General features: G+C 43.8%; 1 protein-coding gene across 1 annotated transcript in view; it reads left to right on the plus strand.

Annotated features, from left to right (window-relative positions):
- tmem132e (transmembrane protein 132E) overlaps positions 1–14,585 on the plus strand; it is a 135,202-nt gene that overhangs the window by 75,416 nt on the left and 45,201 nt on the right. The window contains exon 5 of the mRNA XM_030747176.1: positions 6,565–6,708. Coding sequence (XP_030603036.1) covers positions 6,565–6,708 — 144 coding nt within the window. The remainder of the gene's footprint in view (positions 1–6,564; positions 6,709–14,585) is intronic.

Genomic DNA, 14,585 nt, shown 5'->3' on the forward strand with positions numbered 1-14,585 from the left:
GTATCCAGATGTGTTTAGCTACGTTGCAGAATTAGATTTCTGCCTGTGTGACTTTGCCCTGTAAAATTTACAATCTGAAGCAGGCTGCCAGGCAGAATCTGCCACCTATGCTCTCTACACTACTCGGTAGAATTGTTTATTGTAATGGGTTTTATGTGCAGTTGCTAAGCACACAGGACTCACGTCAATGCTAAAAGAAGACCGGCATTCTTGTCATTTTACTATTTTAGTCGTCCATCACTAATCTTCTTTGTCAGTGTAAAAAAAAAAACACTTGTTTTGAAACTGAGGAGAAGAAAATGATCTGTAACAAACTGCACACTGAGACCAGTCAGGCTTGATCAATTTAAAAAGTTTTCACAACATGGGAATTCAGAGTGCTTCCAATTAGTCTGTCAAGGGTTGCTGACATTGTTCAATGATATGAATAGTTTCAGATGACTTAAATCTCAAACTTGAGACAATCTCATTTTCACAAAACCTGATAAATCTAGTGAGAAGGCCTAAAAACTGTTATCATCAGCAACATTTACTGATTTCCAGATGTCAGAGGATCCTGTCATTAGCCAGTATGGTTGAAAAATTATCTTGGAAATGAATTTTTAAGGATATCAAAGTTTGGTAAATGGACTAGTTCTTATATAGTGCTTTTCTACTCAGTCTGAGCACTCAAAGCGCTTATAATTTGATGTGCCTTTTAGCCCAGACAGAGATGTAACACAGTACCCATGATATAAAATACATGAACTGAAAACAGGTGGCAAAACCAGAAAAGACCAAGTCGCAGGTTGGTAAGCTGTGATTAGAAGTCCTGTTCTTGCCACACGCGTTTGTGTGATTTCACCTTGGTCTTCAAACTTGTGCTAAAAGCAAACATCAACATCCGTGTCAAACTGACACAACCTTCATGTCGAGTATCATTACTGGTGATGAGACTTGGGCCTCCTATTATGACCCAGAGACCAAACAGCACTTGCCCCCAGTAGAGTCCGCAGTGTCCGAGCCCGAAGCCATCTCACGAGGTCGCGAGCCAAAGCAGAAGCATTTTTTTTTTTCCATCTTTAAAGAGTAAGACTGTCGGATCTGTTTTAACAACCTAAGCTTTTGGGTTACATGCAGCCTGTCCTGTACTTGTCAGAGTTGGTGTGCTGCTTCGCTTCGCTTTCTTACCCAAAACTAAGCTAAGGCTAAAGAGTTGCCATTTTGGCACAGCGAAGGAGAGCCAACATCCTCCCAGTGTGTCTTTGCACTGGTTCATTTCACGTCACGGCGGTTTTGTGCATAGTTTGAACAACCAGTGATTGCACTTTGATAGCCGCTTAGGTTATTTTGGAGTGGCATAATTTGCTGATTATGGCTGATTGATGGTGATGGTTATAAAAATGTATTTTCCAGTATGGCGCTGACCCTGTAGCAGGTGCTTATTTCTGTGGCCCTTCACAGGAACACCGTCTGACAGTGAAGCATGAAGGGGTTGTTTTTAATGATCAGATCATACAGTAACTGCCACAAGAAACATGAATATCATCAATTCGGCCAATGTGTCTCAAGAGCTTTTGTATTAGCATGCCTTTGTTGCCCAGTTACAAAAGTACAATAGTCAAGGAAAAATAATCTCACAAGGAGCAAGAAGTGTGACTCTGGTATTGAACGTCATTTTAGTCATTTTAGTCATTTTAGTCATTTTAGTCATTTTAGTGATTTTAAGCTTAGCTGCAGATGCAGGTCCACTAGCACTTTTCACCCACGCCCACTTATAGCTTTTTAGAGCAAATCAGCACTTTGTGAAACTGCTGATATACAGAGGGAGGAGGTAGTTCTGTCACCAAAATACAAAAATAATGCTTCTTCTGTTATGAAACAACAGAGATGAATGTCTAGAGTGGAGTCAGGAACAGTGAACACAGAGAGAGGAAAGTAAGGAAGAGGAATGAAGTGGAGAGTTTTATGGCTGGAGGTCCCCAGATTGTGCGCTAACTACACTTGACCCACTGCAGATGAGAGGAGGAAAGGGGAAGAGAAGGGTGGAATTACTGGGGAATTTACAATGTCCAAAGTGAAACAATTCCAGGGTGGTAAGGTTAAATCAACCCTGGGGCTTATTGCACAGTTGGAGCCGCTATTAACACCAAACCACTAAAGCGCTTCTTTCGCAGGACATTCGTATTTTTTTGAGGAGAGAGAAAAGAGAAGAAAACTGGCAGGATGACACAGAGGAGGGAATAGTAGCTATGCCAGATTCCCAGTTCCATTAGCCGCTCTGTACCACAGCATCTACCAGATGTTAAATAAAAAATGATGCTTTGTGTTGCACAAGCTCCAGAGCTTCAAGTCATGGGTTATTTTCAAATGTATATGCTTGTACATTTATAAAGATGCACTTCTGGTGAAATTTGTTTACATTATTCAAAAGCAGGTACAAATGGTAATAGTTGGTAGTAGTTTTGGACTCGCCTCATTGTTACACACACCCACACCCCCCGTATGCAATTGCAAGTTCTGTGGAAATGGATCGAGCTGCATGCGATAACAGCTGCCTCTAATCACAGCTTACATGTGATTGCATACACACACAAACACGCAATCATCTCAAATACTATAAAATCAGAAGAAGCTGATCAGTAAATTGTAAAATTAAATATTGCAGAATTTAAAAAAAAATTGTTTGCATGATCCAAAGTTCAAAATAATCCACCTTCATCGTATCGTCAGCTTGACACAAACCACTTTGCGAACCTCTCCCTGTAACACCTTTTCACCTGGTTGGGTGTACTGTGCTCACAGACAGAGCTATAGGTGTCAGATGACATTATTAAAGGTATCCACTCTCTATGACATTTAACAGACCTGAGAGTAGCAAAAAAATCTCTGAAATTGAGCTTTTAGAGCAGTCTTTAGACAAAGTGAGACACCACGGGGGGGGGTTTCACCTCAGGATTTGAAAAACTTTGGGCAGCATTTAGTACATACATGCACTGCTGTAAGAGAAAATAAGAAAAATCTGAATAGGTCCGTTTATGTTGTAGATTTAAAGTGCTTTTAGCTGGCAAGACAGAATGAGTTCAGTACGATACGCGAAAACAGCATTTTTATTGTTGACCATAATGTGTCCAATACATGTAACTGTTTTTGCTGCTTCCTACACAACACTTTAATTAATAGCCAAGCATACTGACTTCTGTTCCGAACAGAATTTAGGTAAGTATAATTAGAGGTCCTGTAGCAGCACACATTTACTGGTAAAGTGTCTTGTGTAGTGTAATATTTACCAGATGCCACAACAGCAAGGAGAGCTTAGGGAGGATGTCTTTCAATTAGAATCTTCCCCCAGAGTCCAGTCACTTATCCAAGGTGGTCTGGTGTGCTTTGCTTCCCATAAATTGGCCCCACACTATCAGCTAATAAAAAATGAATAAATAAAGCTGTTTTTCCTGCCTGATAGCTTAACTTCAATAACAAAAACAAGTCTAATATTAGAATTTCCATCCATCCATTTTCTTCCACTTATCCAGTTCAGGGTCATGGGTGGGGGTATAATCTATCCCAGCTGCCACAGAGGCAAGGTACACCCTGGACAGGTCACCAGTCTGTCGCAGGTATAACACAGAGAGACAGACAACCATTTTCAGTCACATTCACACCTGTGGGTAACTTAGAATCACCAATTAACCTAACCCCACTAAGTGCTTGGAATGTGGGGGGAAGTCTCCAGAGAGAACCCACTCACATACGGGGAGAACGTACAAACTCCACACAGAAAGGTCCCATCCAGATGGGGGATTCAAACCCAGGACCTTCTTGCTGTGAGGCAACAGTGCTAACCACAGCACCACCGTGCTGGCACTAATGCTAGCATTTCTTGAACACATTTTTCTTTTATGATTGCAAACAAAAAACTAAAATTCCATTGAACTAACAACCAAAAGGAACACTGAACTGTGAATTATAAAAAAGGAAACTCTAGTGTCTTAAATAATACCTCATTTTCATTTCATATGCAATGAAAGATATTAGTAAATTTTATGTTAACTCATCTAAATGTTGCATCAGAAATTGAGACTCATCAGTCTTATATTGTCCAATTTTGGTGAGGCCACGCGAATTGTAGCCTCAGATTCTTTTTCTTAGCTTACAGGAGCAGCACCCAGCGTTGTCCTTTACTGCTACTGTAGTCCAGCTGCTTCAAGGTTTGACATGTTGTGCATTCAGAGATGTTCTTCTGCACACCTTGGTTGAAATAAGCGTTTATTTGAGTTACTGTTGCCTTCCTGTCAGCTCAAATCAGCCTGACCATTTTCATCTGACCTCCGGCATCATCGAGGAATTTTCACCCAGAAAACTGCCGCTCGCTGGATTTGTTCTTGTTTTTCGGAACATTCTCTGTAACCCCCGGAGATGGTTGTGGGGAAAGATCAGATCAGAGAACTCCACATTCTGATCCTCGGTCTGAACTTCAGCAGGTCATCTTGACCACGGCTACATGTTTTGGTGACTCCTTGTGATAGGGAGCAGCCTTTCTTAAGACAAAGCTGTTGATTTATGTAGGAATGTGTGGCACAGCGTTATCTGATAGCGCTCGGTGTTTTGAAGCTGCTATGCTAAAGCACCAATGTTCTAACATACTCAAAAAAGTTCTGCAGGCACACACACACACACACGTATACATATATATATATATATATATATATATATATATATATATATATATATATATATATAAAATCCTACTTCATAGAGGGGTTAAAGTACACTGCTCTTTTGCAGTGTGAGCTTTTGGTAGTCAAGAGTTTAGATGTTTGTTAGTCTAAATAAGGAACCAGTGAATACTCAGCGACCTTTCATCCAAATGAAGCACAAATTCAAAGTACTGGTAACAGTAGAGGGGGCTCCAGTCCAAACATATTTTTATGCACACTTGTTCTGGGGTGATTTTTTTTTTCTTATTCTAGAAATTGTGTTTGACTTTTGAGGTTGCCTGAAAACAAGGAGGACATTAAGTATTCAGTTAGCAAACTAACAACAACACATCTGCAATACATCTAAACTTGAATAGCAGTGACCAGCTTATGTGCTTTTTCTTTTTTTTTTTTTTTTAAAACCTATGGAAGCTTGTTTCCTAAATTCTGACCTATTAACTCAAAATATAATAAATCATTTTTTTTGAGAAAATAACAAAATTTTGAGTTTCTCTGCCAATCGGGAGGCTCCGTGAAGGACGTCATTTCTGTGTTACCCAGGAGCAGACGGCGCCGTCGCACGCACACTCACAATCGCATAGTGGCAGCATCAGTGAGCTTCCAGTGGCTAGCACACATGAACGAATTGGCGCCAGCTTCTAGCACATGATAACAGCATAAAAAGTATGGAATCAATGTGTTCATGTCAAACTGTTGGGACAGCTGATGCCTTCCAGCTAACTAGGAAATTCCGCGCCTGCACAGAGCTTCCTGATTGGCAGAGCTAACTTGAAATCTTGAGTTATTTTCTCAAACTTTTGACTTAGTAATTCAAAATTTCGAGTTATTGATGACTTTTTTTTTTTTCTCCCAGTGGTGGAAACAAGCTTCCATAGAAGCCTCCTTCTCCTTTCCCTTGCTGATTTCTCCACGGGTCCTGCGTGCCCGCAGTGCCAGAGGAGAGGCTGTGGTGCTATTGAATAAAATCTCTGAAATCTGGGCCATGGTTTGCATGAATGTAACATAGAAATGTAAAAGATTTCTTTCACTTATCATTATTATATTTTTTCAGGTTCTCTTCATATATCTGTTGTTTATGAAGAAACTCAAACACCAAACTGTAGCATTTGGACACTGCTGACAGATTTCTGATAATATGGAGAACTGAGATGCTGTCAGTGCATATCTCCTTGTGCGCAATGCCGATTAAAACTAGAGTTTATTATAAACTATTATAATTATTACTTTCTCTGTTATTCCCTCATGGCTGTTGATTCAGTTTAAAATATAGTCATGTAATTTACTGAATGGACTGAACAAAAACTGGGTGCATTAAGCCTGAATGAATGAGCTTTTTTTGTCACATGTCCTCCCATTAACAGCTATTTTAACACTTTGCTCTTAAATCTCACACTGACAGCAACGCTTCCGCGTGCATTTTCTGGAATAATTAGGATTTCAGTCATGCATCTGAGTGTGTTTTCCATTTATGCGCTCCAGCTAAAATTGCATAAAGGTTAGGTCCATCACAGACTTTGCATCAGTATGGTAAATGTCTTGTTTGCCTGAAATTTTAACTTGAGGTTGTATAAAATTGAAAAAAAAAAAAGAAAAAAAGAAAGGTTATTACTTTTCTGTCCATTTCATCCCCATTTGGAAGAAAAGTGCACAGAAATAAAAATGTCAGTTGATGAAATCCAATGAAAGACGTCTCAGTATAAAGTAATGAGTTCTGCTCTGCCACTGAGAGTATCACCTAGTAGGCACAGGAGCCCTGATGGTAATGGCTTTAAATGCGGACATCAGTAATACTGATGAAATATCAAGGAAAATCACTCTCTGCCTCTCACTGTTTCATGAATGCCATGTCTATTTTTTGTCTCCGTAGGACACCGAGATTATCAACACAGCCATTCTAACCGGACGTACTGTGGCCATTCCTGTCAAAATGGTCTCGATTGAGATGAACGGGGCAGTCACTGACGTCTCAGCTTTTGTACAGTGCAAGTCCTCAAATGAAGACGTTGTTAAGGTAGAGTAAAACTGATTTCCTCTGTCTGAAAGATGCCGGTATAGCTAATGTAGCCCCTTGAGACCGTGTCACTACAGTCACATCTTGAGGAAGCTTCATTTTGGGCTGCTCAGTATGTACTCTTGATTTGATTCTCGGCTTATGTCCTGAATGAAATCAATGGATGTTGATATGCTGCTGTATATGAAGGAATATGGCTGCAAAGGGATAACTTCATTCATCATATTCCTTTTGAAGTACCACCACACCTACAGCATGTGTGGGGAGGCAACCCATTCACTAAGTTCTGCTTATCTGATGTGCTGAAGCACAAAGCCCATCATCTCTTCTTGTTCTCTTAAATGTGATGACTGAAGGGAAATATTAAACCAATGTCCCAGGATGCAGAACAATCTCATGCGGGAATCCAAGCTGCGAGTGCAATATGAAGTCTCGTTTGTTGATTAAATAAATTAAATTGGGATCACAGCAACTTGCAGAGCACATTAGAGGCTGTGATTACGCTCTTCTTATTTTCTCCAGTCAGTTACAATCGTAATAGTTTGCTCTATAGGCAGATTGCATATGAGTGTATAGGCAGTGCAATGAAGTGATGCAATATCATTTTGCACTGTTGATCAAAGTGATGGTGTAAGGGGAAATGTGACCTTCATGGATGTAAATTATGAATGTTATTCTATGTAGATATACAGCAGACAGTGTAGCCTGGATCTGGTCTCAATGCTGGCTCATGCAACTTTTAATAAAGTTGTACTGATAATTATATACTTTCCCTCCAAAGCAACCTTTTATGCAGATTTAATAAAATAATCTATTATACAACGAAGAGGTCTTCTGAATTTTGAAGAAAAAGGGAAGGACGACTAGAATCTGACTGCACCAACTCAAAGATATGTCTGTATGTAGTAAAGCACGAAGGTCTCATGTTATGAGAGACAAATGAAATGAAGTGAGTGTACTTCAGAAAATGCTTTGTCTATCCATGTGTATAAAAACTATTCTTGTAAAATAAATAAATAAATAAACTTTCAAATTAAAATCCCTTTTCTTAGTTTTAGTTTTTAGTGCAAGCCAAAAAAAAAAAACACCTTTTTTTTTTTGTATTTAGTAGCTGAACACATCTGATGTAGCACAAAGAAGTTAATTGTGTATTATCTTTGCTGCCTTACACCTGCTTTGTAATTATCAGGAAATTCACGCTGCCTCTGAACAGTGCAAGCATGCATTTTTTGAGAAAAAAAAAGTGCCAAGATACTTCAAGTTATTTATTATATGCCCTGCCTATCAAAGCTTCTCCTTTGTAACCGCCTCACTTACAGCTCCATCTTATTTAAAGGTATTTAAAGGTTGTGTGATCATTGAATGCAGTTACAGCCTCATGTAAATATACTAGACCTGGAGGGAAACAGCCATCAGTGAGCAGCAGGTCGCAGTGTAATAAGCTTTAACTGTCTGTCTTATTGTTCTCTGGCACTGTGTGTGTGTGTGTGTGTGTGTGTGTGTGTGTGTGTGTGTGTGTGTGTGTGTGTGTGTGTGTGTGTGTGTGTGTGTGTGTGTGTGTGTGTGTGTGTGTGTGTGTACACAGATATATACAGTACATGTGTAGCACGTGTGGACTTTTTTTTTAGCTTTGTTGTTGTCTTTGCATTTACTGCTAATATGTGACAGCACTTCTCAGGCCATGTTGCCATGTTGAGGCACGTGTATATACCATTGATATACTTGCACACAAGAAGCCCCACCCACCTTAGTTCTCAAACCACCTGTTTGTGAGAGGCAGCCAAATTTTTCAACCAAAAAAAGTTTGCTAAAACACTTCTTGTTTCAGAGGATGAACTGAGAGGCTGCATCAAGCTCCAGTATAAGATTTAAATTAAAAAAAATAATTTAAATAAATTAAAAAAAAAATTAAAAAAAAAAAACTCCTCCGTGAATCGCCACCTTATCGTGGTGGAGGGGTTTGTGTGTCCCAGTGATCCCAGGAGCTATGTTGTCTGGGGGCTTGTCCCCCTGGCAGGGTCTCCCATGGCAAACTGGTCCTGGGTGAGGGTCCAGACAAAGAGCGGTTCAGAAGACCCTTATGAGTGAAAAAACAAGGGAACAGTTTACCCTGCCCGGGATAGGGTTACCGGGGCCCCACCCTGGAGCCAGGCCTGGGGAGGGAGCTCGAGGGAGAGCGTCTGGTGGCCAGGCATTAGCCCGTGGTGCTTGGCCGGGCGCAGCCCGAAGAGGTTACATGGGCCCGCCCTCCTGCAGGCCCACCACCCGCAGGAGGTGTCGTAGGGGTCGGGTGCAATGTGTGTCGGGCGGTGGCCGAGGGCGGAGGCCCTGGCGGACCGATCCCCGGCTATCGAAACTGGCTGTTGGGACATGGAATGTCACCTCTCTGGTGTGGAAGGAGCCTGAGCTAGTGCGTGAGGTTGAGAGATACCAGCTAGACATAGTTGGGCTCACCTCAACGCATGGCCTGGGCTCTGGAACCAGTCTCCTGGAGAAGGGCTGGACTCTGTTCCAGTCTGGAGTTGCCCTCGGTGAGAGGCGGCGAGCTGGGGTGGGTATTCTTGTATCCCCCCGGCTTGCTGCCTGTACATTGGAGTTTTCACCGGTGGACGAGAGGGTAGTTTCCCTGCGCCTTCGGGCTGGGGAACGGGTCCTGACTGTTGTTTGCGCTTATGCGCCGAATGACAGTTCAGGGTACCCACCCTTTTTGGAGTTGCTGGGTGGGGTGCTGGAGAGTGCTCCATCTGGTGACTCCATAGTCTTGCTGGGAGACTTCAACGCTCACGTGGGCAATGACAGTGAGACCTGGAGGGGCGTGATTGGGAGGAACGGCCTGCCCGATCTGAACCCGAATGGTGTTTTGTTATTGGACTTCTGTGCAAACCACAGTTTGTCCATAACAAACACCGTGTTCGAACACAAGGATGTCCATAAGTGCACATGGCACCAGGACACCCTAGGTCGCAGGTCGATGATCGATTTTGTAATCGTATCATCAGATCTGCGGCCGTATGTTCTGGACACTCGGGTGAAGAGAGGAGCTGAGCTGTCAACTGATCACCACCTGGTGGTGAGTTGGATCAGGTGGCGGGGGAAGATGCTGGACAGACCTGGCACACCTAAACGTATTGTGAGGGTGCGCTGGGAACGCCTGGCAGAAGCCCCAGTCCGGGAGATCTTCAACTCCCACCTCCGGCAGAACTTCGACAGCATTCCGAGGGAGGCTGAGGACATTGAGTCCGAATGGACCATGTTCCGCACCTCCATTGTTGAGGCTGCTGCTCAGAGCTGTGGCTGCAAGGTGGTTGGTGCCTGTCGTGGTGGTAACCCCCGAACCAGATGGTGGTCACCGGAGGTGAAGGGAGCCATCAAGCTGAAGAAAGAGTCCTATCGGGCTTGGTTAGCCTGTGGGACTCCGGAGGCAGCTGACAGGTATCGACAGGCCAAGCGGAATGCAGCTCGGGTAGTGGCCAAAGCAAAAACTCGGGTGTGGGAGGAGTTTGGTGAGGCTATGGAAAAAGACTTTCGGACGGCATCGAAGCGATTCTGGCAAACCGTCAGGCGACTCAGGAGGGGAAAGCAGTGCTTCACTCACACTGTTTATAGTGCGGGGGGGGTGCTGCTGACTTCAACTGAGGCTATAGTCGGACGGTGGAAGGAATACTTCGAGGACCTTCTGAATCCCACTGACACGCCTTCTGTAGTGGAAGCAGAGTCTGGGGATGAGGGGGATGACTTGACCATCACTGGGGGTGAGGTCACTGAGGTAGTTAAACAACTCCTTGGTGGCAGAGCCCCTGGGGTGGACGAGATTCGCCCTGAGTTCCTGAAGGCTCTGGATGTTGTAGGGCTGTCTTGGTTGACACGCCTCTGCAACATCGCGTGGAGATCTGGGGCAGTGCCATTGGATTGGCAGACCGGGGTGGTGGTCCCCATCTTTAAGAAGGGAGACCGGAGGGTGTGCTCCAACTTTCGGGGGATCACACTCCTCAGCCTCCCCGGTAAGGTCTATGCCAGGGTGCTGGAAAGGAGGGTGCGTCCGTTAGTCGAACCTCGGATTCAGGAGGAACAATGCGGTTTTCGTCCTGGTCGTGGAACGCTGGACCAGCTCTTTATCCTCTCGAGGATATTCGAGTGTGCGTGGGAGTTTGCCCAACCAGTCTACATGTGCTTTGTGGACTTGGAGAAGGCATTCGACCGTGTTCCTCGGGGTGTTCTTTGGGAGGTTCTGCGGGAGTATGGGGTGTCTGGCCCATTGTTGCGGGCCATTCAGTCCCTGTACAGCTGCAGTGAGAGCTTGGTCCGTATAGCCGGTAATAAGTCGGATTTGTTTCCTGTGGGTGTTGGACTCCGTCAGGGCTGCCCTTTGTCACCGATTCTGTTCATAATTTTTATGGACAGAATTTCTAGGCGTAGCCAGGTGGCGGAAGGCTTCTTCCTTGGTGGCCTCAGAGTCTCATCTCTGCTTTTTGCAGATGATGCGGTTCTGTTGGCTTCATCAGGGGGGGGCCTCCAGCTCGCAGTGGAACGGTTCGCAGCCGAGTGTGAAGCGGCTGGCATGAGAATCAGCACCTCTAAGTCTGAGGCCATGGTCCTCAGCCGGAAAAGGGTGGAGTGCCATCTCCGGCTCAGGAACGAGTTCTTGCCTCAAGTGGAGGAGTTTAAGTATCTCGGGGTCTTGTTCACGAGTGATGGGCGAAGGGAACAGGAGATCGACAGGCGGATCGGGGCTGCTTCTGCAGTGATGCGGACGCTGCACCGGTCCGTCGTGGTGAAGAGGGAGCTTAGCGTAAAAGCGAAGCTCTCGATTTACCGGTCGATCTATGTTCCTACCCTCACCTATGGTCACGAGCTTTGGGTAGTGACCGAAAGAATAAGATCGCGAATACAAGCGGCAGAAATGAGTTTCCTTCGAAGGGTGGCTGGCCTCTCCCTTAGAGATAAGGTGAGGAGTGCGGCCATCCGGGAGGGACTCAGAGTAGAGCCGCTGCTCCTCCACATCGAAAGGAGCCAGTTGAGGTGGCTCGGGCATCTGATTAGGTTGCCTCCTGGCCGCCTCCTGGGTGAGGTGTTCCGGGCATGTCCCACTGGGAAGAGGCCCCGTGGTAGACCCAGGACACGCTGGAGAGATTATGTATCTCGGCTGGCCTGGGAACGCCTTGGGGTCCCTCCGGATGAGCTGGAGGAGGTGGCTGGGGAGAGGGAAGCTTGGGCTTCTCTGCTTAGGCTTCTGCCCCCGCGACCCGGCCCCGGATAAGCGGAAGAAAATGGATGGATGGATGGATTAAAAAAAATAAAAAAATACCGTAGTACTCTGAACTGTGAATCACACGAAGCTACTCAGGTAGAAGGATTAAAAAGTATGGAGCTGGAAACGGGTCGCCTTTAAATATGACTACATTAATTTTCTTCTATTTCAAGAATCCATTCTCTGCAGAAACGTCTTTTGTTCATTGAATAGTAAAACTATCATATCCATTCAGACTAATGAAATCCTGTGCAGCACTTTAGCAGCTGCTGAAGGTCAAGTGAGGCAGGTTTGATTATAGATTTTACAGACTGAGGCCATGAAGCCATGAAGCAGAATCCGACACCGGCTTTTATCACATCAGCTGCGACTGGCCGGTATCTGTCCTTTTTAAGAGTCCAGTATCTGTCCAATATATTTTCACTCCGACATACTGGACTAGCTAATGTTAGCTGCCTCACACCTTCCGTGTTATCTTGTAAACAAATTGGTCCCAATTAATGACTCAGGTGCTTGAGGGAGAATAGGGTAATTTATGGCTTTATGGTGAGTTTCCAGTAATGACTTGTTTCTTGAAGGTGGGAGGGGGTTCCAGTTGTGGCATATCGTATTGTACAGTCAATAGAAAAGAACAGGTGTTGCACGGGGATGACTGGTCTCAGCTTGTCATTTATCATTTTTCATTATCCTTTAAAGACAAGGCGCTGGGCCATGTGATATTGAGTGGGCTTGCTTCAGTGATCCTGCCATTGAACATTCGAGGCTAATTTAAAATGAGCCCTTCAAGCCCAGGAAACGCACGAGTCATGACAGTTCAATAAAACGGGCCCCAGAAAGCAGAAATAAAAGACTCACACTGAGCCTGATAAAGGTCCAACACTATATTCAGTCATTGTTGTTTTTAATACCACACACAGTAATCTCATGCCAAAAGTAATGCCAATCTTTTCTAATCACATTTTCTTGTTTTAGTTCAGGCGTTCTGGTTCTTTCCAAAAAACTTATCACATCCCCTGCTAGCCTCGTGACTTAAGAATGCAGCTCAAACAGCAGTTAGACTAAAGTTATTTCCAAGACAGTGTCTCCGAATAAAGCTTTATTTTGATGCAAACCTTCTCATTTGGATATTTGCCAACCCTCAGGCTGTTGCAGTTTTCTTCCCAGCTTGAGGGTAAAAATAGGTGAGAGGCTGTCATTTTTCTTTACTGACACTTTTGTTTCTTTCTTCTTTGGCAGTAACTAAGGTGCAAGCAAGCATCAAGATCCCGTAGCAGATAAACCAACCTGCGTGTGTGTGTGTGTGTGTGTGTGTGTGTGTGTGTGTGTGTGTGTGTGTGTGTGTGTGTGTGTGTGTGTGTGTGTGTGTGCGCGTGCGCGTGCAGCTGTGGGAGTAATTATTCAGCCACCTTAGTTATACAAGGTGGGGCAGGATAAAGAAAAGAGGGCTGAGGGAGTGAGGAGGTAGGGGAGCACTTGATGTCCACTCACTGCCATTGTGACTCATATAACCCATCTGAGGCCAGAGATAAGGCCTTGAGTTTGCACATCACATCTCATGCCTGTGGTCATTCTGCACACACAGCGTACCTTGCTGATAGCCCCAGGTAAGTGCTTCCCTTCCATATTAGTGTGACGCACTTACCTTCAGTCCAAGTTTAGTTTCTAAAAGACAAGAAAAGGGCTGATAACAGAGATCACTGTTTGCCCTTCACTTCTGCTGAGTGCTTGAACATTCTTTCAGCTCAGGTTGGAATTTGTTTGAATAACTTTGTGGGATTTGACTTTCAACCCTAGAATACTAACATCAGGTGATTTTCACCCACGTGAAAGTGAGAGTGTTACAAAACTCCCACTGGTGTTCTAGGTTTAAGGAGATGTTGTGTTCCTTGTTTTGGGCTAAGCCTCTTAGTGCTAGTTAAGGCTCATCCTATAATAATACAGTATGTTTGACAAAAAAAAAAAAAAAAATGCTTCCCACTTCGGGAATTCTCTATGTGATGGTGTCCCTGTGTACAAATTCAAGTCAATAATGAAGCAGTTATCCAAGTTTAATGTGGTTCCAAGTTTAATGTGGTTAAAACAGACTGACCTACACAGAGCCCTGACCTCTACCCCAAGCAACACCTCTGGGAACTTAACTCTGACTGTAAGCCAGTCTGCTGACCACAGGTCGACCTCACTGATGCTCTTATGGCTGACTGGAACCAAATGCCTGCAGTCAAGTTCCATCCTCTATTAGAAAGCTTAAAAACAGGGAGACAGTTAGTGTAGCAGATTATGAATCACTCTGGAATTAAATGTCTTAGTATTTTTTTAGTTGCCTAGATTTTATGATATACAGGGTGCATTTTAAAACCTGTGCCTATACCCTAAAATTCAGATGAAAGTAATTTTTCAGTGTTGCGAGAACTGCTTCTTTTGAATCAATATGCAGGCAAAACTTTCAGAGTTGTATTGTGTCTCAAAACCAAACTACCTGGTTGAGTTGAGTTTTTGTATATCGAGAACCCATTTGTACTGATTGCTTTTATTATATTATGAAAAATATAAAAAGAATATGGATATTTTATTACATCCAAACAAAAAGCCCTAAAGTTTCCAGAACAACAGATCATTTTCATACTCAACA

Source organism: Archocentrus centrarchus, chromosome 14, assembly GCF_007364275.1.
Source record: "Archocentrus centrarchus isolate MPI-CPG fArcCen1 chromosome 14, fArcCen1, whole genome shotgun sequence".
NCBI classification, from domain to species: domain Eukaryota; kingdom Metazoa; phylum Chordata; class Actinopteri; order Cichliformes; family Cichlidae; genus Archocentrus; species Archocentrus centrarchus.